This window comes from Oncorhynchus masou, unplaced genomic scaffold (assembly GCF_036934945.1).
Source record: "Oncorhynchus masou masou isolate Uvic2021 unplaced genomic scaffold, UVic_Omas_1.1 unplaced_scaffold_2020, whole genome shotgun sequence".
NCBI classification, from domain to species: Eukaryota; Metazoa; Chordata; class Actinopteri; order Salmoniformes; family Salmonidae; genus Oncorhynchus; species Oncorhynchus masou.
In genome coordinates this window covers 56,433-76,571 of record NW_027008509.1, presented here as the reverse complement: position 1 = coordinate 76,571, position 20,139 = coordinate 56,433, and the positions used below count along the sequence as shown (strand labels likewise).

Sequence of the window (20,139 nt, the reverse complement as noted above, 5' to 3'; positions counted from 1 at the left end):
CATTAAAGGTGCCCACAGGGCAGCTTAGAGCACCCTGTAGAGAATTGTTCACATGTGAGCAATGCCCTGAGAGAGAGAGAGAGAGAGAGAGAGAGAGAGTTAGAGAGAGAGAGGGGGGGGAGAGAGAGACATAGAGAGAGAGAGAGGGGGGGGGGGAGAGGGGGGTAGAGAGACATAGAGAGAGAGAGGGGGGGAGACATAGGGAGAGAGAGAGAGAGAGAGAGAGAGGGGGGAGAGAGAGACATAGAGAGAGAGAGATAGATTTGTGAAGTGTTGCCACAAGAGAAGGGCAACCAGTGAAGAATAGGAAGTCAAAAGTCCGAGTCAAAAACCAGTGCCAAATGCAATATGAAAGTGCCAAATCAGGATGTTATTATCATAGGAAGTCGGTTTCCAAACCCAAAAGTCAGTGAACCATGTCTAAATGGCATTTATACTATACATATTTCAGAGCCCATAACTCACCGCACCTTCAGTTTAAAACATAATAACAATGTAAAACACGTAGTTATGTTCTAGCTGCGGGTACAGTTCTGACGTTATGTGAGGCGACCCCTAATCCCGAGTTTCAGCTCGATGGGTTATTTGGAACCCGAGCAGCGACCTTAATTGGTGCTGAAAATCCACATTTTCTGGGCGTTGTTACGGGGTCCTTGAATCAGACAGAAACATTACGATCCGTCTCTATGAGCCGAGGCATGCATCAATGCATCTATTTTCTAAATGTCGTCATTTTCGAAATTAAAATTAATTGAAGTCGTTGCAAATGTATGAGGCTGTTTCTCTTCTCCGAAAACCTTCTAGAACCTTCACATAATTCACCATTATCGACCTAGAACAGGTCTCTAAAGTTTTTAAAGTTTCCTCGAGGTCTGACGGTTCTTTGATAGTTCGAACGAAGATAACTATTGCAGGCCCTGTGTGTCTATAAGCCCCACTCTATGTCACTCCGTCCTCGCTGAGTGTGGGGACTTTTCTTGGAAATCTGATGGGAGAAATGACTGATTTACAGTTCATGAGGGTTGCTTTGGAAAGATGTGTCTTTTTTAACCCTTCTAAACAGCCCCTACAGCCCCTATGACCCCAATTTAAGGCACTTCCGGTTAGCACAGGAAGCTAAGAGTAAACACATATCCTCATTGGGGTAGGCTTTTGCAGAATCCTGAGTTTAACGTCTTTACATTAAGAATTTACTGATTTACAGGTAGTGTTAATCACAAACTGCAGGCTCTGTGTGTCTTTAAGCCCCGCACTGTGTCACTCCATCCTTGCTGTGTGTGTGTGTGTGTGTGTGTGTGTGTGTGTGTGTGTGTGTGTGTGTGTGTGTGTGTGTGTGTGTGTGTGTGTGTGTGTGTGTGTGTGTGTGTGTGTGTGTGTGTGTGTGTGTGTGTGTGTGTGTGTGCACACTTCAGGAGTGCAATAATAACAAACACTACCCATGTTATTCAGCCTTTATTAAATAATAACAAAATCATGTTTCTGTACAAAGTCTACCAACAGTAATCTGTCTAGTTAACACAGCCACAAAGTCATCATTATTGATTATTATTGATATTTATACAAATGATCTGATTCACTTCAATTTTAAAACCTTAGCCATAACCTTAACCACAATGACAACCTCATACACAACTTTAAACTTAAATGAATACTTTTCATGATATAGCCAATTTTGACTTTGTGGCTGTGGTAACTAGTGACAACCATGTGGTTGGTTTGAGAGAGTGGTTCTCTCTCACAGACAGGAGAGGTAACACTATGGCTCAGTCCCAAACCCTATGCCCTATATAGTGCACTACTTTAGACCAGAACCATATTCCCTATATAGTGCACTATTTTAGACCAGAGCCCTATTCCCTATATAATGCACTACTATAGACCAGAGCCCTATTCCCTATAGTAGTGCAGTACTTGTGACCAGAGCCCTATTCCCTATATAATGCACTATTATAGACCAGAACCCTATTCACTATATAGTGCACTACTATAGACCAGAGCCCTATTCCCTATATAATGCACTACTATAGACCAGAGCCCTATTCCCTATAGTAGTGCAGTACTTGTGACCAGAGCCTGATAGTGTGCTACATAGGGAATAGGGTGCCAGTTCAATCAGGCCTAGAGAGAGAGCTCCAAGGCACTTGGAGAGTCAGAGTTCACCACCTCTCCCCCTTCATCCTCCATCCAGTCATCCCTCCACCCCACTCTCTTTTCGTTTTGCTCCAGGCACAACCAATTTCAAAACCCAACCCAGATTGACTTCAAAACTCAAAAATCTGTCTCAGGTTATAGTTAACCTTTTTCATGGAACATAAAACAGAACAGTTGGGCGAAACCAAAGAAAAGCAGTAATGTAGAAAGTAGCACGAGGCCTATTTATCCAAGACCAAGGCGGTTGTACTACTCCAGGATAGATGTGGCACTAGCTTCTCCACACATGGCTCTCCTCCAATAACACTTAGCTTAAGGCTCGATTGTGTGTCCAAGACAGTGGATTGGCTTTTTATCCATCTCCTATAGTCCTTCTTCCTTTGTTTTGTTTGAGCTCTTTCTTCTCCGGGGATGGAGGGATGGAGTTAAAGGAGTCTGGAAAGAGGAGAAAGAAGAGAAGAGAGGAGAAGATTCTCTCCATTCGTTTTTGTCTTGAATGACACTCCATGATCCCTGTGAACTATATCTCTCTGTCTCCATGATCCCTGTCAACTATATCTCTCTGTCTCCATGATCCCTGTCAACTATATCTCTCTGTCGCCATGATCCCTGTGAACTGTATCTCTGTCTCCATGATCCCTCCTCTCTCTGTCTCCCTCCTCTCTCTGTCTCCCTCCTCTCTCTGTCTCCCTCCTCTCTCCTCTCTCTGTCTCTCTGTCTCCCTCCTCTCTCTGTCTCCCCCTCTCTCCGTCTCCTCTCTCAGTAAACTACATCTCTGTCTCCCTCCTCTCTCTGTCTCCCTCCTCTCTCTGTCTCCCTCCTCTCTCTGTCTCCCTCCTCTCTCTGTCTCCCTCCTCTCGCTGTCTCCCCCTCTCTCTGTCTCCTCTCTCTGTAAACTACATCTCTGTCTCCCTCCTCTCTCTGTCTCCCATCATCTCTCTGTGAACTATATCTCTCTGTCTCCTCTCTCTGTAAACTACATCTCTGTCTCCCCCTCTCTCTGTCTCCTCTCTGTCTCCTCTCTCTGTAAACTACATCTCTGTCTCCCTCCTCTCTCTGTCTCCCATCATCTCTCTGTGAACTATATCTCTCTGTCTCTCTCCTCTCTCTCTCTCTGCAAGCCATAGGTTGCAACAACAAAAAATAAAATAATAATGTTTCACAGAGCGTCACACCATGTGATATAGATCATCAGACAGTCAGAAATCAAACTACACAAAAAAGAAAGAAAATCCTAATACTTCCTCTTTCTTCACCATTCTCTTCTTCTATTACAGACGGGAAGCAGCCTGCAATAACAACACATCACCATAACAGACAAGCTGAACTGAAGGTGGCGGTTGACTGTTGACACTAAATTCATGTAAAAAAAAGAAGAAAAAAGAAAAATGGCACGAGAACAAGAGATGTCTATAGGGCGATAAAACTGAAGCTGATCCTAATTAAGATCCTAATAAGATCCTAAAACTGAACTGAAAACTGTCCACGATAGTCTATGACACTGTTTTAAACATAACGCAGGCCGAGACGAGCTAGAATCAACATTCTAAAACCGTCCTAATGCAACTCATTATCTAACTTCAATCATAACCAAAAACAAAATATCTTCTTAATTCTTTAAAAATCTAGTTGATTTTAATTTAAATCTTTTTTGGGGGGATAGGCATTAGATTGATATGTTTTGATATCGTTCAGAATGGTTCACTGGCATCAGAACAGCTCTGACTGCCCAGACTGACAGTAGGAGATCAGGTCCAAGCCCAGACTGACAGTGGGAGTTTGAGTCCAAGCCCAGACTGACAGTGGGAGTTTGAGTCCAAGCCCAGACTGACAGTGGGAGTTTGAGTCCAAGCCCAGACTGACAGTAGGAGATCAGGTCCAAGCCCAGACTGACAGTAGGAGACCAGGTCCAAGCCCAGACTGACAGTAGGAGATCAGGTCCAAGCCCAGACTTACAGTGGGAGTTTGAGTCCAAGCCCAGACTGACAGTGGGAGTTTGAGTCCAAGCCCAGACTGACAGTAGGAGATAAGGTCCAAGCCCAGACTGACAGTAGGAGATCAGGTCCAAGCCCAGACTGACAGTAGGAGATCAGGTCCAAGCCCAGACTGACAGTGGGAGTTTGAGTCCAAGCCCAGACTGACAGTAGGAGATCAGGTCCAAGCCCAGACTGACAGTAGGAGATCAGGTCCAAGCCCAGACTGACAGTAGGAGATCAGGTCCAAGCCCAGACAGTGGGAGTTTGAGTCCAAGCCCAGACGGACAGTAGGAGTTTGAGTCCAAGCCCAGACTGACAGTAGGAGTTTGAGTCCAAGCCTTGACTGACAGTAGGAGTTCAGGCCCAAGCCCAGACTGACAGTAGGAGTTTGAGTCCAAGCCCAGACTGACAGTAGGAGTTTGAGTCCAAGCCTTGACTGACAGTAGGAGTTCAGGCCCAAGCCCAGATTGACAATAGGAGTTTGAGTCCAAGCCTTGACTGACAGTAAGTGTTCAGGTCCAAGCCCAGATGGACAGTAAGTGTTCAGGTCCAAGCCCAGATGGACAGTAAGTGTTCAGGTCCAAGCCCAGACGGACAGTAAGTCTTCAGGTCCAAGCCCAGACGGACAGTAAGTGTTCAGGTCCAAGCCCAGACGGACAGTAAGTGTTCAGGTCCAAGCCCAGATGGACAGTAAGTGTTCAGGTCCAAGCCCAGACGGACAGTAAGTCTTCAGGTCCAAGCCCAGACGGACAGTAAGTGTTCAGGTCCAAGCCCAGACGGACAGTAAGTCTTCAGGTCCAAGCCCAGACCACTGTGGTCCACTGGCCAGTAGTGTGGCATCATGGCAGGTAAGTGTGGTTCATTCCAAAGTTTTGATTGATCAGGGCCTCTCCTGCAGGCAGAGAAGAGACCCCCGAGGGGTGGGGGGTAGGGTCTAGCGGGTGTATCTGTCTGTATGTCGGTGTCATCAAGCATTAATTCTTTGGGTTGGAACAGCCCAAGGGTTTGTAGGAGAAGGCCTTCCGGTGGAGGAAAGCGTCCTAGGCCTCGGAGCAGCAGCGTTGCTGGTTGATCTTCACCTTGTGTTTGATTCCGTCGTACAGCTCAAAGTTGTAGTTCTCCAATGTGGTGGAGCTCCGTGACGACAGGCCGCTGTAGTAGCAGGTGCAGTAGAGCAGCAGGCCACCACACACCGCCCCCAGCAGTACGCCCAGGGAAGACATGACGATGATGGTGACCAGGATAGGATCCAGGGTGTAGAGCCACGAGTTGTCCTTCTCAGAGACACGTGTCACAGAGGGGTCCATGGACGGGCCAGGGGTACTCCACTCTGGGAACGGGAAACCTGAACATAGGAGACAACATCAGAAGACCCTTTGACATCTAGGCAGTTCATATGAAAAGTACTGTACTGTACAGGAAACACAAGGACAGATCATATCAAATCAAATAACATGTTATTGGTCACATGGTTAGCAGATGTTATTGGTCACATGGTTAGCAGATGTTATTGGTCCCATGGTTAGCAGATGTTATTGGTCACATGGTTAGCAGATGTTATTGGTCACATGGTTAGCAGATGTTATTGGTCACATGGTTAGCAGATGTTATTGGTCACATGGTTAGCAGATGTTATTGGTCACATGGTTAGCAGATGTTATTGGTCACATGGTTAGCAGATGTTATTGGTCACATGGTTAGCAGATGTTAATGCGAGGGTAGCAAAATGCTTGTGCTTCTAGTTCTGACAGTGCAGTAATATCTAACAAGTAATCTAACAATTCCCCACCAACTACCTAATACACACAGGAGTGAATGAGAATTTGTACATTTAAAAATATGGATGAGCGATGACCGAGCGGCATAGGCAAGGTGCAGTAGATAAAATACAGTATTTACATGTGAGATGAGTAATGCACAATATGTAAACATTATTAAAGTGACTAGTGATCCATTTATTTAAGTGACCAGTGATTTCAGGTCTGTATGTAGGCAGCAGCCTCTCAATGTAAGTGATGACTGTTTAACAGTCTGATGGCCTTGAGATAGAAGCTGTTCTTCAGTCTCTCGGTCCCAGCTTTGATGCACCTGTACTGAAAAGTACTATACTGTACAGGAAACCGAAGGACAGTTTATGTATACTATACAGGAAACAGAAGGACAGTTCATGTATACTATACAGGAAACAGAAGGACAGTTCATGTATACTATACAGGAAACAGAAGGACAGTTCATGTATACTATACAGGAAACAGAAGGACAGTTCATGTATACTATACAGGAAACAGAAGGACTGTTCATGTATACTATACAGGAAACAGAAGGACAGTTCATGTATACTATACAGGAAACAGAAGGACTGTCACGACTTCTGCCGAAGTCCTTGCCTCTCCTTGTTCGGGCGGAGCTCGGCGTTCGACGTCACCGGTCTTCTAGCCATCATTGATCCTTTTTTCATTTTCCATTGGTTTTGTCTTGTCTTCCCACACACCTGTTTTCAATCCCATTCATTACCTGTTGTGTATTTAACCCTCTGTTTCCCCTCATGTATTTGTCAGAGATTGTTTTATTGTCAGTATAGTGTGATTGTTGCATAGGTGCGCGTCGGGTCCTCATACCCATGTTTGGTTTGTTTGTTCATTTATTGTTATGGAGCATACTCTGGGAACTTTATTAAAAGACCATTTTACACTCCATTTGACTCTCCTGCGCCTGACTTCCCTGCCACCTATTACACCTATGCGTGACAAGGACAGTTCATGTATACTGTACAGATGAGTACAATGTAGTTTTGCCCATAATGGCTTTATTTGTATTGTTTTATTTAACATTTATATAATTCAATGAAGAACATATTGTCACTTGAAAAGACTAGCTGTCATAACCGTACTACCCCACTTAATTCTGTCAACAATAGTGCCATGTTAAATGTCCTGAAAAGTACTTCCTCTCTCATGGCTAACTACCAGGAAGTTTGAAAATACAGGCTGAGTGGGCGAGGAGCTTATATTGACAGCTCTTTGAAACGACTATGTCAAGCAACATGGATGCAGAGTTGCAATACAATGACCTCAAGCTGATAGATGAATAGGGTCAACTTTTAATTATATTTACGGACACTCTACAGTACAGTCAAATGTTGCACCAGCGTAGAGTATGTTTTACTGCTAACATACAAAGCATTGCTCCTACCTATCTTTCCGATTTGGTCCTGCCGTACATACCTACACGTACGCTACGGTCACAAGACGCAGGCCTCCTAATTGTCCATAGAATTTCTAAGCAAACAGCTGGAGGCAGGGCTTTCTCCTGTAGAGCTCCATTTTTATGGAATGGTCTGCCTACCCATGTCAGAGACGCAAACTCGGTCTCAACCTTTAAGTCTTTACTGAAGACTCATCTCTTCAGTGGGTCATATGATTGAGTGTAGTCTGGCCCAGGAGTGTGAAGGGGAACGGAAAGGAACTGGAGAAAAGAACCGCCCTTGCTGTCTCTGCCTGGCCGGTTCCCCTCTGTCCACTAGGATTCTCTGCCTCTAACCCTATTACAGGGGCTGGCTTGCTAGTGCTCTTCCCTAGGAGGGGTGCATCACACCTTGCGAGGCTTTTTTCTGACATGATTTTTCTGTCCGGTTTTGCGCCTCCTTTGGTTTGTGAGTTGGGGGAGATCTTTGTGGGCTATACTCGGCCTTGTCTCAGGATAGTAAGTTGGTGATTGAAGATATCCCTCTAGTGGTGTGGGGGCTGTGCTTTGTCAAAGTGGGTGGGGTTATATCCTGCCTGTTTGGCCCTGTCCGGGGGTGTCATCATTCTCGACCACAGTGTCCCCTGACCCCCATCCAGTCTCAGTCTCCAGTATCGATGCTGCAATAGTCTATGTGCCGGGGGGTGCTAGTGTCAGTCTGTTATATCTGGTGTAATTCACCTGTCTTATCTGGTGTAATTCTCCTGTCTTACCTGGTGTAATTCACCTGTCTTATCTGGTGTAATTCTCCTGTCTTATCTGGTGTAATTCACCTGTCTTATCTGGTGTAATTCTCCTGTCTTATCTGGTGTAATTCTCCTGTCTTGTCTGGTCTAATTCTCCTGTCTTACCTGGTGTAATTCTCCTGTCTTGTCTGGTGTAATTCTCCTGTCTTACCTGGTGTAATTCTCCTGTCTTGTCTGGTGTAATTCTCCTGTCTTATCTGGTGTAATTCTCCTGTCTTGTCTGGTCTAATTCTCCTGTCTTACCTGGTGTAATTCTCCTGTCTTGTCTGGTGTAATTCTCCTGTCTTGTCTGGTCTAATTCTCTTGTCTTGTCTGGTGTAATTCTCCTGTCTTGTCTGGTGTAATTCTCCTGTCTTATCTGGTGTAATTCTCCTGTCTTGTCTGGTCTAATTCTCCTGTCTTACCTGGTGTAATTCTCCTGTCTTGTCTGGTGTAATTCTCCTGTCTTATCTGGTCTAATTCTCCTGTCTTATCTGGTGTAATTCTCCTGTCTTGTCTGGTCTAATTCTCCTGTCTTATCTGGTGTAATTCTCCTGTCTTGTCTGGTCTAATTCTCCTGTCTTGTCTGTTGTAATTCTCCTGTCTTGTCTGGTGTAATTCTCCTGTCTTGTCTGGTCTAATTCTCCTGTCTTGTCTGGTCTAATTCTCCTGTCTTGTCTGGTGTAATTCTCCTGTCTTGTCTGGTCTAATTCTCCTGTCTTGCCTGGTCTAATTCTCCTGTCTTGTCTGGTGTAATTCTCCTGTCTTGTCTGTTGTAATTCTCCTGTCTTGTCTGGTGTAATTATCCGGTCTGGTGGTGTAATTCTCCTGTCTTGCCTGGTCTAATTCTCCTGTCTTGTCTGTTGTAATTCTCCTGTCTTGTCTGGTGTAATTCTCCTGTCTTGTCTGGTCTAATTCTCCTGTCTTGTCTGGTCTAATTCTCCTGTCTTGTCTGGTGTAATTCTCCTGTCTTGTCTGGTGTAATTCTCCTGTCTTGTCTGTTGTAATTCTCCTGTCTTGTCTGGTGTAATTCTCCTGTCTTGTCTGGTCTAATTCTCCTGTCTTGCCTGGTCTAATTCTCCTGTCTTGTCTGGTCTAATTCTCCTGTCTTGTCTGGTGTAATTCTCCTGTCTTGTCTGTTGTAATTCTCCTGTCTTGTCTGGTGTAATTCTCCTGTCTTGTCTGGTGTAATTCTCCTGTCTTGTCTGGTCTAATTCTCCTGTCTTGCCTGGTCTAATTCTCCTGTCTTGTCTGGTCTAATTCTCCTGTCTTGTCTGGTGTAATTCTCCTGTCTTGTCTGTTGTAATTCTCCTGTCTTGCCTGGTCTAATTCTCCTGTCTTGTCTGGTCTAATTCTCCTGTCTTGTCTGGTGTAATTCTCCTGTCTTGTCTGTTGTAATTCTCCTGTCTTGTCTGGTGTAATTCTCCTGTCTTGTCTGGTCTAATTCTCCTGTCTTGTCTGGTCTAATTCTCCTGTCTTGTCTGGTGTAATTCTCCTGTCTTGTCTGGTGTAATTATCCTGTCTTATCTGGTGTAATTCTCCTGTCTTATCTGGTGTAATTCACCTGTCTTATCTGGTATCTTGTGTGATCTTAAGTATGCTCCCTGTAGTTCTCCCATCCCGCTCCCTCTCCCTCTAAATGATCGGCTATGAAAAGCCAACTGACATTTACTCCTGAGGTGCTGACCTGTTACACCCTTGACAACCACTGTGATTATTATTTGACCCTGCTGGTCATCTATGAACATTTGAACATCTTGGCCATGTTCTGTTATGATCTCCACCCGGCACTGCCAGAAGAGGACTGGCCACCCATCATAGCCTGGTTCCTCTCTAGGTTTCTTCCTAGGTTTTGGCCTTTCTAGGGAGTTTTTCCTAGCCACCGTGCTTCTACATCTGCATTGCTTGCTGTTTGGGGTTTTAGGCTGGGTTTCTGTATAAGCATTTTGTGACATCTGCTTATATAAAACAGGCTTCATAAATAGTTTTGATTGATTGATAGAGTAGCTACAGTATATAGCTACATAAACCATGCCCCTTTGCAAACACGCCTTCTCTGATGTCGGTTTCAAGGCGGTACTTATTTAAATTAGGTAAGAGAATATCATGTTACCGTTGGTGTATTAAAACTGGAGTGATGTCACGGGGGGGGGGGACCAGTAACTTTATGATCAAACTTCCTCAATGTAAAAACAACAGTCAGTTTTCATACTTTGATCTGGTTTCTTTCAAATATCATAACATTTCATGACAAACATGATTTTGACAGTGACGTTTAAATACAGTGGGGCAAAAAAGTATTTAGTCAGCCACCAATTGTGCAAGTTCTCCCACTTAAAAAGATGATAATTTTCATCATAGGTACACATCAACTATGACAGACAAAATGAGAATTTTTTTTCCAGAAAATCACATTGTAGTATTTGGTCACCTACAAACAAGCAAGATTTCTGGCTCTCACAGACCTGTAACTTCTTCTTTAAGAGGCTCGTCACCTGTATTAATGGCACCTGTTTGAACTTGTTATCAGTATAAATGACTTACAGAAAACGTTTGACCTCTGTCATTGCCAACAAAGGGTAAATAACAAAGTATTGAGATAAACTTTTGTTATTGACCAAATACTTATTTCCACCATAATTTGCAAATAAATTCATTAAAATCCTACAATGTGATTTTCTGGATTTTTTTCTCCTCATTTTGTCTGTCATAGTTGAAGTGTACCTATGATGAAAATTACACGCCTCTCTCATCTTTTTAGTGGGAGAACTTGCACAATTAGTGTCTGACTAAATACTTTTTTGCCCCACTGTAATTGTCATCCTGGCTAGTTGATGACAGCATGTTGCCTTAGGGTGGACGACAGCGCGTCGTCTTAGGGTGGACGACAGCGCGTCTTTTCAGGGTGGACGACAGCGCGTCGTCTCAGGGTGGAGGACAGCGCGCCGTCTCAGGGTGGACGACAGCGCGTCTTCTCAGGGTGGACGACAGCGCGTCGTCTCAGGGTGGACGACAGCGCGTCGTCTCAGGGTGGACGACAGCGCGTCTTCTCAGGGTGGACGACAGCGCGTCGTCTCAGGGTGGACGACAGCGCGTCGTCTCAGGGTGGACGACAGCGCGTCGTCTCAGGGTGGACGACAGCGCGTCTTCTCAGGGTGGACGACAGCGCGTCGTCTCAGGGTGGACGACAGCGCGTCGTCTCAGGGTGGAGGACAGCGCGTCGTCTCAGGGTGGACGACAGCGCGTCTTCTCAGGGTGGACGACAGCGCGTCGTCTCAGGGTGGAGGACAGCGCGTCGTCTCAGGGTGGAGGACAGCGCGTCGTCTCAGGGTGGAGGACAGCGCGTCGTCTCAGGGTGGACGACAGCGCGTCGTCTCAGGGTGGACGACAGCGTGTGTATCCCAATAGAATCCTATTCCGTCACACTACTTTTTGTTCCCTGGTCAGTGCAGTGTGTATGTAATAGTGTACCATTTAGGACACAGAGAGTATGTTAGTTAGCTTGGATGACTGGCACCTAGTCAGGATGAGTCTAATTAAACACAACACAAACTGTCTGCTACGTCACATGATCAGATCGGCATCGCCGTAGCGACGTGTGTCTTACCTCCGTTCACACGTTCCCTGCCGTTGAAAAGTGGTTTATTTCCAAAGTCAATAGGTCTCCAATCTGAATGAAAGAAACAGGTTGAAACAGGTTGATGTGAGAAAAGGGACCAGACTTTCTACTGGTAGTTAAGTTAACTAGTTAGTTAACTAGTTAGTTCACCAATAGTTATACGACTACAAATGGATGAAGCAGCACGGACACGGCGTGAAGAAAATGACAGCGTCTTGTAAGAGACTCACGCAAGCTGGTAACGTGACTATTCATTCACAATGGGAGGGACAGGAACATAATTCAACACGGTTTGACGTCAAGAAATACACAGCAGCTTTTGTTTGATCATCTGAAACTTGACGTGATTTTTATATTAACCAAACCAGAGCAGATAATACTTTAGGAGGACAATTATTTTAAGAAAAATATCCCTTTAATAGCACATTCCAATAGCACAATGTCATATTTCCAAGACCGTGAAATTCAACAGATATAATTCCTTATGTCTTTGAAACAGACTGTGGTGCAGCATGGGTAATGCAGTTAACAGTTAAACGGACACACAGTCAAGTCAAGGTCTTACATTCACAAAGAAGACTTAGCAAAGTGCACACGGTAACAACAGGCTGTGTCTGACATTACATCATTATTCTCTGTATTAGCATAGGGTACCATTTAAATGACATCATTATTCTCTGTATTAGCATAGGGTACCATTTAAATGACATCATTATTCTCTGTATTAGCATAGGGTACCATTTAAATGACATCATTATTCTCTGTATTAGCATAGGGTACCATTTAAATGACATCATTATTCTCTGTATTAGCATAGGGTACCATTTAAATGACATCATTATTCTCTGTATTAGCATAGGGTACCATTTAAATGACATCATTATTCTCTGTATTAGCATAGGGTACCATTTAAATGACATCATTATTCTCTGTATTAGCATAGGGTACCATTTAAATGACATCATTATTCTCTGTATTAGCATAGGGTACCATTTAAATGACATCATTATTCTCTGTATTAGCATAGGGTACCATTTAAATGACATCATTATTCTCTGTATTAGCATAGGGTACCATTTAAATGACATCATTATTCTCTGTATTAGCATAGGGTACCATTTAAATGACATCATTATTCTCTGTATTAGCATAGGGTACCATTTAAATGACATCATTATTCTCTGTATTAGCATAGGGTACCATTTAAATGACATCATTATTCTCTGTATTAGCATAGGGTACCATTTAAATGACATCATTATTCTCTGTATTAGCATAGGGTACCATTTAAATGGAATCCTACATTATTCTCTATATTAGCGTAGGGTGCCATTTTGGAAGCACACAGTACAAAACTCTAGAGGCCTCGAAGCCAGGTAAGACGACCCTGATAGAGAAACGAGACCTCTGACATCAAGGTTTCACCAATCACACTTTACTAGTTTGGTTTGGACTCTCTTTGAATCAATGACATCCTTGAATCTTTTATTAATAAAAAAAAACACTAGATAAGAACAGTGAGAAGGAAACAGAAAGAGAGAAACATCAATGGACATATTGTGTGGAATCTTCATCAAGCAATGTCTATATCCTCTCCATGCTCAGCAGTAGGGTTTATTATAGGGGTCCTAACATCCTAACACCTTATTATAGGGTTCCTAACATCCTAACATCTTATTATAGTGGTCCTAACATCATAATATCTAATTATAGGGGTCCTAACATCTTATTATAGGGGTCCTAACATCCTAACACCTTGATATAGGGGTCCTAACATCCTAACACCTTATTATAGGGGTCCTAACATCCTAACATATTATTATAGGGGTCCTAACATCCTAACACCTTATTATAGGGGTCCTAACATCATAATATCTAATTATAGGGGTCCTAACACCTTATTATAGGGGTCCTAACATCATAATATCTAATTATAGGGGTCCTAACATCCTAACATTTTATTATGGTGGTACTAATATCCTAACACCTTATTATAGGGTTCCTAACATCCTAACATCTTATTATAGGGGTCCTAACATCATAATATCTAATTATAGGGGTCCTAACATCTTATTATAGGGGTCCTAACATCCTAACATCTTATTATAGGGTTCCTAACATCCTAACATCTTATTATAGGGGTCCTAACATCCTAACGTCTTATTATAGGGGTCCTAACATCCTAACACCTTATTATAGGGGTCCTAACATCTTATCATAGGGTTCCTAATATCCTAACATCTTGTTATAAGGGTCCTAACATCCTAACACCTTATTATAGGGGTCCTAACATCCTAACATCTTATTATTAGGGTTCCTAACATCCTATCATCTTATTCTGGGGGTTCAAACATCCTAACATGTTATTATAGGGGTACTAACATCTTATTATAGGGGTCCTAACATCCCAACACCTTATTATAGGGGTCCTAACATCATATCATCTTATTATAGAGGTCCTAACATCATAACATCTTATTAAAGGGGTCCTAACACCCTAACATCTTATTATAGGGGTCCTAACATCCTATCATATTATTAAAGGGGTCCTAACACCCTATTATAGGAGTCCTAAAATCTTATATTGGTCCTAACATCCTAACATCTTACTATAGGATTCCTAACATCCTAACATCTTATTATATGGGTCCTAACATCTTATTATAGGGTTCCTAACATCCTAACATCTTGTTATAAGGGTCCTAACATTCTAACACCTTATTATAGGGGTCCTAACATCCTAACATCTTATTATAGGATTCCTAACATCCTAACATCTTATTATATGGGTCCTAACATCTTATTATAGAGGTCCTAACATCTTATTAAAGGGGTCCTAACATCCTTACATCTTATTATAGGATTCCTAACATCCTAACATCGTATTATAGGGTTCCTAACATCCTAACATCTTATTATAGTGGTCCTAACATCATAACAGCTTATTCTGGGGGTCCTAACATCCTAACATCTTATTATAGGGGTACTAACATCTTATTATAAGGGCCCTAACATCTTATTATAGTGGTCCTAACATCTTATTATAGGGGTCCTAACATCCCAACACCTTATTATAGGGGTCCTAACATCCTATCATCTTATTATAGAGGTCCTAACATCATAACATCTTATTAAAGGGGTCCTAACACCCCAACATCTTATTATAGGGGTCCTAACATCCTAACATATTATTATAGTGGTCCTAGTATCCTAACATCTTATTATAGGTGTCCTAAAATCTTATATTTGTCCTAACATCCTAACATCTTATTATAGGATTCCTAACATCCTAACATCTTATTATATGGGTCCTAACATCTTATTATAGAGGTCCTAACATCTTATTATAGGGGTCCTAACATCCTTACATCTTATAATAGGATTCCTAACATCCTAACATCTTATTATAGGGGTCCTAACATCCTAACATCTTATTATAGGGGTCCTAACATCCTAACATCTTATTATAGTGGTCCTAACATCCTAACATCTTATTATAGGGGTCATAACATTTTATTATAGTAGTACTAATATCATAACATCTTATTATAGGGGTCCTAACATCCTAACATCTTATTATAGGATTCCTAACATCCTAACATCGTATTATAGGGTTCCTAACATCCTAACATCTTATTATAGTGGTCCTAACATCATAACAGCTTATTATAGGGGTCCTAACATCCTAACATCTTATTATAGTGGTCCTAACATCATAACATCCTATTATAGTGGTCCTAACATCATAACATCATATTATAGGGGTCCTAACATCCTAACATCTTATTACAGTGGTATTAATATCCTAACATCTTATTATAGGGGTCCTAACATCTTAACACCTTATTATATGGGTCCTAACATCTTATTATAGGGTTCCTAACATCCTAACATCTTATTATAGGGGTCCTAACATCCTAACATCTTATTATAGGGGTCCTAACATCCTAACATCTTATTAAAGGGGTCCTAACACCCTAACATCTTATTATAGGGGTCCTAACATCCTAACATATTATTATAGTGGTCCTAATATCCTAACATCTTATTATAGGAGTCCTAAAATCTTATTATATTGGTCCTAAGATCCTAACATCTTATTATAGGATTCCTAACATCCTAACATCTTATTATAGGATTCCTATCATCCTAACATCTTATTATAGAGGTCCTAACATCTTATTATAGGGGTCCTAACATCCTAAAACTCTTTTCTGTCTTCTTCCATACTGAGTGGTAGAAGAATGAAAGATTTTTACTCAGGCAGAGCCATGGACGGCTGCTTGGCACTGTACGGCTCTTTCCATTTGAGTCCCCTCTTAGTGTTTTAGCTCAATCATTTCACTTTGATGAGCATCATCTCAAATGGCACCCTAATTCCCTAGATAGTGCATTACTTTTGACCAGGGCCCGAAATAGGGTGCCATTTGGGATGAAGACCAAAGTGACCGGGAAAGAAGTGCTTACTGCAGATTTAATAAATGTGATCGGATCCATTAACTAATTAGAATTATTAAAAGGCTTTCAACAACTGTCATCTCAGAGAAGGGAAGCAGGCAGCCTGGCTGATTTTAAAAGCGCTGTGACAACATGCCATTTAATTTTCTCTCCATATCGAATGTTTTTCAAAAAACATTTTTTTTTTTAAAGAAAGCTGCTCCAGTGACAGGCCATAAATGAACACATAGATACGTTTAAGTCATTGATTAGAAGCTGAAGGCAGCAAAGCTTTGAGCAGAATATGGAATGATAAATCATAGCCGTGTGCTGCAGTGGGGAGCTAAGATGACTGGGACAAGTCACAAAGCAACAAAATAAGAAATTCTAGAAACAAATTCTACAATATCAAGCATTTCATGGTCAAGACTACGCCCATTGTATACAGAGCATGTGACAAATAACAATGTCTTTGATTTGAATCAAGAAAAAAATATCTATATTGTCAAAGGAAAGTCTGAAGTCAAAATCATGTAATAGTAATATATATAAATATATAAACCTTATTTCAGCTAAGATGGGACCCAGATTCTAGACCGTCTAGCTAGTTAACTATTCTGTATTTCAGATGAGATGGGACCCAGATTCTAGACCGTCTAGCTAGTTAACTATTCTGTATTTCAGATGAGATGGGACCCAGATTCTAGACCGTCTAGCTAGTTAACTATTCTGTATTTCAGATGAGATGGGACCCAGATTCTAGACCGTCTAGCTAGTTAACTATTCTGTATTTCAGATGAGATGGGACCCAGATTCTAGACCGTCTAGCTAGTTAACTATTCTGTATTTCAGATGAGATGGGACCCAGATTCTAGACCGTCTAGCTAGTTAACTATTCTGTATTTCAGATGAGATGGGACCCAGATTCTAGACCGTCTAGCTAGTTAACTATTCTTTATTTAAGATGAGATGGGACCCAGATTCTAGACCGTCTAGCTAGTTAACTATTCTGTATTTCAGATGAGATGGGACCCAGATTCTAGACCATCTAGCTAGTTAACTATTCTGTATTTCAGATGAGATGGGACCCAGATTCTAGACCGTCTAGCTAGTTAACTATTCTGTATTTCAGATGAGATGGGACCCAGATTCTAGACCGTCTAGCTAGTTAACTATTCTATATTTCAGATGAGATGGGACCCAGATTCTAGACCATCTAGCTAGTTAACTATTCTGTATTTCAGATGAGATGGGACCCAGATTCTAGACCGTCTAGCTAGTTAACTATTCTTTATTTAAGATGAGATGGGACCCAGATTCTAGACCGTCTAGCTAGTTAACTATTCTGTATTTCAGATGAGATGGGACCCAGATTCTAGACCATCTAGCTAGTTAACTATTCTGTATTTCAGATGAGATGGGACCCAGATTCTAGACCGTCTAGCTAGTTAACTATTCTTTATTTAAGATGAGATGGGACCCAGATTCTAGACCGTCTAGCTAGTTATTAACTATTCTGTATTTCAGATGAGATGGGACCCAGATTCTAGACCATCTAGCTAGTTAACTATTCTGTATTTCAGATGAGATGGGACCCAGATTCTAGACCATCTAGCTAGTTAACTATTTTGTGAATACCATGGATAAAATAATTTCCCTATTAGTTTAGCTGTATTATTGTATGGGGTTAGACAGATGGAGAGCGTTTCTTCTCACAAGTTTGTTACACTTTGAGCTGGGTCAGGTGGTCTCTCTCTGTGCATCTGTTCTTCTCTCTGTTCTTCCGTCCAGAACTTCTATGCTATTCAGGAAATGTGAAACCTGTAACGTATTAGAATCTTCGGAAGTTTGTAACTTCCACTTTGAAATTTCAGAAAACCACATTTTTTTCCCTTATCAAAAATGTCCATTAATCCACCTAATAATTCACATTTCCTGTTGCTGAAGGATTATTTTACTGCTGTAGCAAACTGGCTCAAATTAAGATCCTACATCTGTAAGTGGTATTCATATAAACATCTCCAAAATGGACAACTGTGATGCGATCCTCGAGGCTTCAAAATGGACAACTGTGATGCGGTCCTCGAGGCTTCAAAATGGACAACTGTGATGCGGTCCTCCAGGCTTCAAAATGGACAACTGTGATGCGGTCCTCCAGGCTTCAAAATGGACAACTGTGATGCGGTCCTCTAGGCTCCGAAATGGACAACTGTGATGCGGTCCTCCAGCTTTCAAAATGGACAACTGTGATGCGGTCCTCCAGCTATCAAAATGGACAACTGTGATGCGGTCCTCTAGGCTCCGAAATGGACAACTGTGATGCGGTCCTCCAGCTTTCAAAATGGACAACTGTGATGCGGTCCTCCAGCTTTCAAAATGGACAACTGTGATGCGGTCCTCTAGGCTCCGAAATGGACAACTGTGATGCGGTCCTCCAGCTTTCAAAATGGACAACTGTGATGCGATCCTCCAGCTTTCAAAATGGACAACTGTGATGCGGTCCTCGAGGCTTCAAAATGGACAACTGTGATGCGGTCCTCCAGCTTTCAAAATGGACAACTGTGATGCGGTCCTCTAGGCTCCGAAATGGACAACTGTGATGCGATCCTCGAGGCTTCAAAATGGACAACTGTGATGCGATCCTCTAGGCTTCAAAATGGACAACTGTGATGCGGTCCTCGAGGCTTCAAAATGGACAACTGTGATGCGATCCTCTAGGCTTCAAAATGGACAACTGTGATGCGGTCCTCCAGGCTTCAAAATGGACAACTGTGATGCGGTCCTCTAGGCTCCGAAATGGACAACTGTGATGCGATCCTCTAGGCTTCAAAATGGACAACTGTGATGCGGTCCTCTAGGCTTCAAAATGGACAACTGTGATGCGGGTCCTCTAGGCTTCAAAATGGACAACTGTGATGCGGTCCTCTAGGCTTCAAAATGGACAACTGTGATGCGGTCCTCTAGGCTTCAAAATGGACAACTGTGATGCGGGTCCTCTAGGCTTCAAAATGGACAACTGTGATGCGGTCCTCTAGGCTTCAAAATGGACAACTGTGATGCGGTCCTCTAGGCTTCAAAATGGACAACTGTGATGCGGGTCCTCTAGGCTTCAAAATGGACAACTGTGATGCGGTCCTCTAGGCTTCAAAATGGACAACTGTGATGCGGTCCTCTAGGCTCCGAAATGGACAACTGTGATGCGGTCCTCTAGGCTTCAAAATGGACAACTGTGATGCGGTCCTCCAGCTTTCAAAATGGACAACTGTGATGCGGTCCTCCAGCTTTCAAAATGGACAACTGTGATGCGGTCCTCCAGCTTTCAAAATGGACAACTGTGATGCGGTCCTCTAGGCTCCGAAATGGACAACTGTGATGCGGTCCTCCAGCTTTCAAAATGGACAACTGTGATGCGATCCTCCAGCTTTCAAAATGGACAACTGTGATGCGGTCCTCGAGGCTTCAAAATGGACAACTGTGATGCGGTCCTCCAGCTTTCAAAATGGACAACTGTGATGCGGTCCTCTAGGCTCCGAAATGGACAACTGTGATGCGATCCTCGAGGCTTCAAAATGGACAACTGTGATGCGATCCTCTAGGCTTCAAAATGGACAACTGTGATGCGGTCCTCGAGGCTTCAAAATGGACAACTGTGATGCGATCCTCTAGGCTTCAAAATGGACAACTGTGATGCGGTCCTCCAGGCTTCAAAATGGACAACTGTGATGCGGTCCTCTAGGCTCCGAAATGGACAACTGTGATGCGATCCTCTAGGCTTCAAAATGGACAACTGTGATGCGGTCCTCTAGGCTTCAAAATGGACAACTGTGATGCGGGTCCTCTAGGCTTCAAAATGGACAACTGTGATGCGGTCCTCTAGGCTTCAAAATGGACAACTGTGATGCGGTCCTCTAGGCTTCAAAATGGACAACTGTGATGCGGGTCCTCTAGGCTTCAAAATGGACAACTGTGATGCGGTCCTCTAGGCTTC

At 42.7% G+C, this 20,139-nt stretch overlaps 1 protein-coding gene across 2 annotated transcripts in view; it reads right to left on the bottom strand.

Annotated features, from left to right (window-relative positions):
- Positions 1-1,471: 1,471 nt before the first annotated feature.
- Positions 1,472-20,139, bottom strand: part of LOC135532780 (neuropilin-2-like) — a 57,437-nt gene continuing 38,769 nt past the window's right edge. Inside the window, exons 1-3 of one of the 2 annotated variants that reach the window (XR_010454392.1) lie at positions 11,865-11,946; positions 11,703-11,765; positions 10,906-11,534 (exon numbers count right to left, since the gene is read on the bottom strand). Coding sequence is in view for 1 of the 2 variants with exons in the window: in XM_064960218.1 (XP_064816290.1) it covers positions 5,168-5,472; positions 11,703-11,765 (368 nt within the window). In the remaining variant the exon portion in view is untranslated. Of the gene's footprint in view, positions 5,473-10,905; positions 11,535-11,702; positions 11,766-11,864; positions 11,947-20,139 lie in introns of those variants that run through there. The other variant, XM_064960218.1, reaches the window with a different exon arrangement.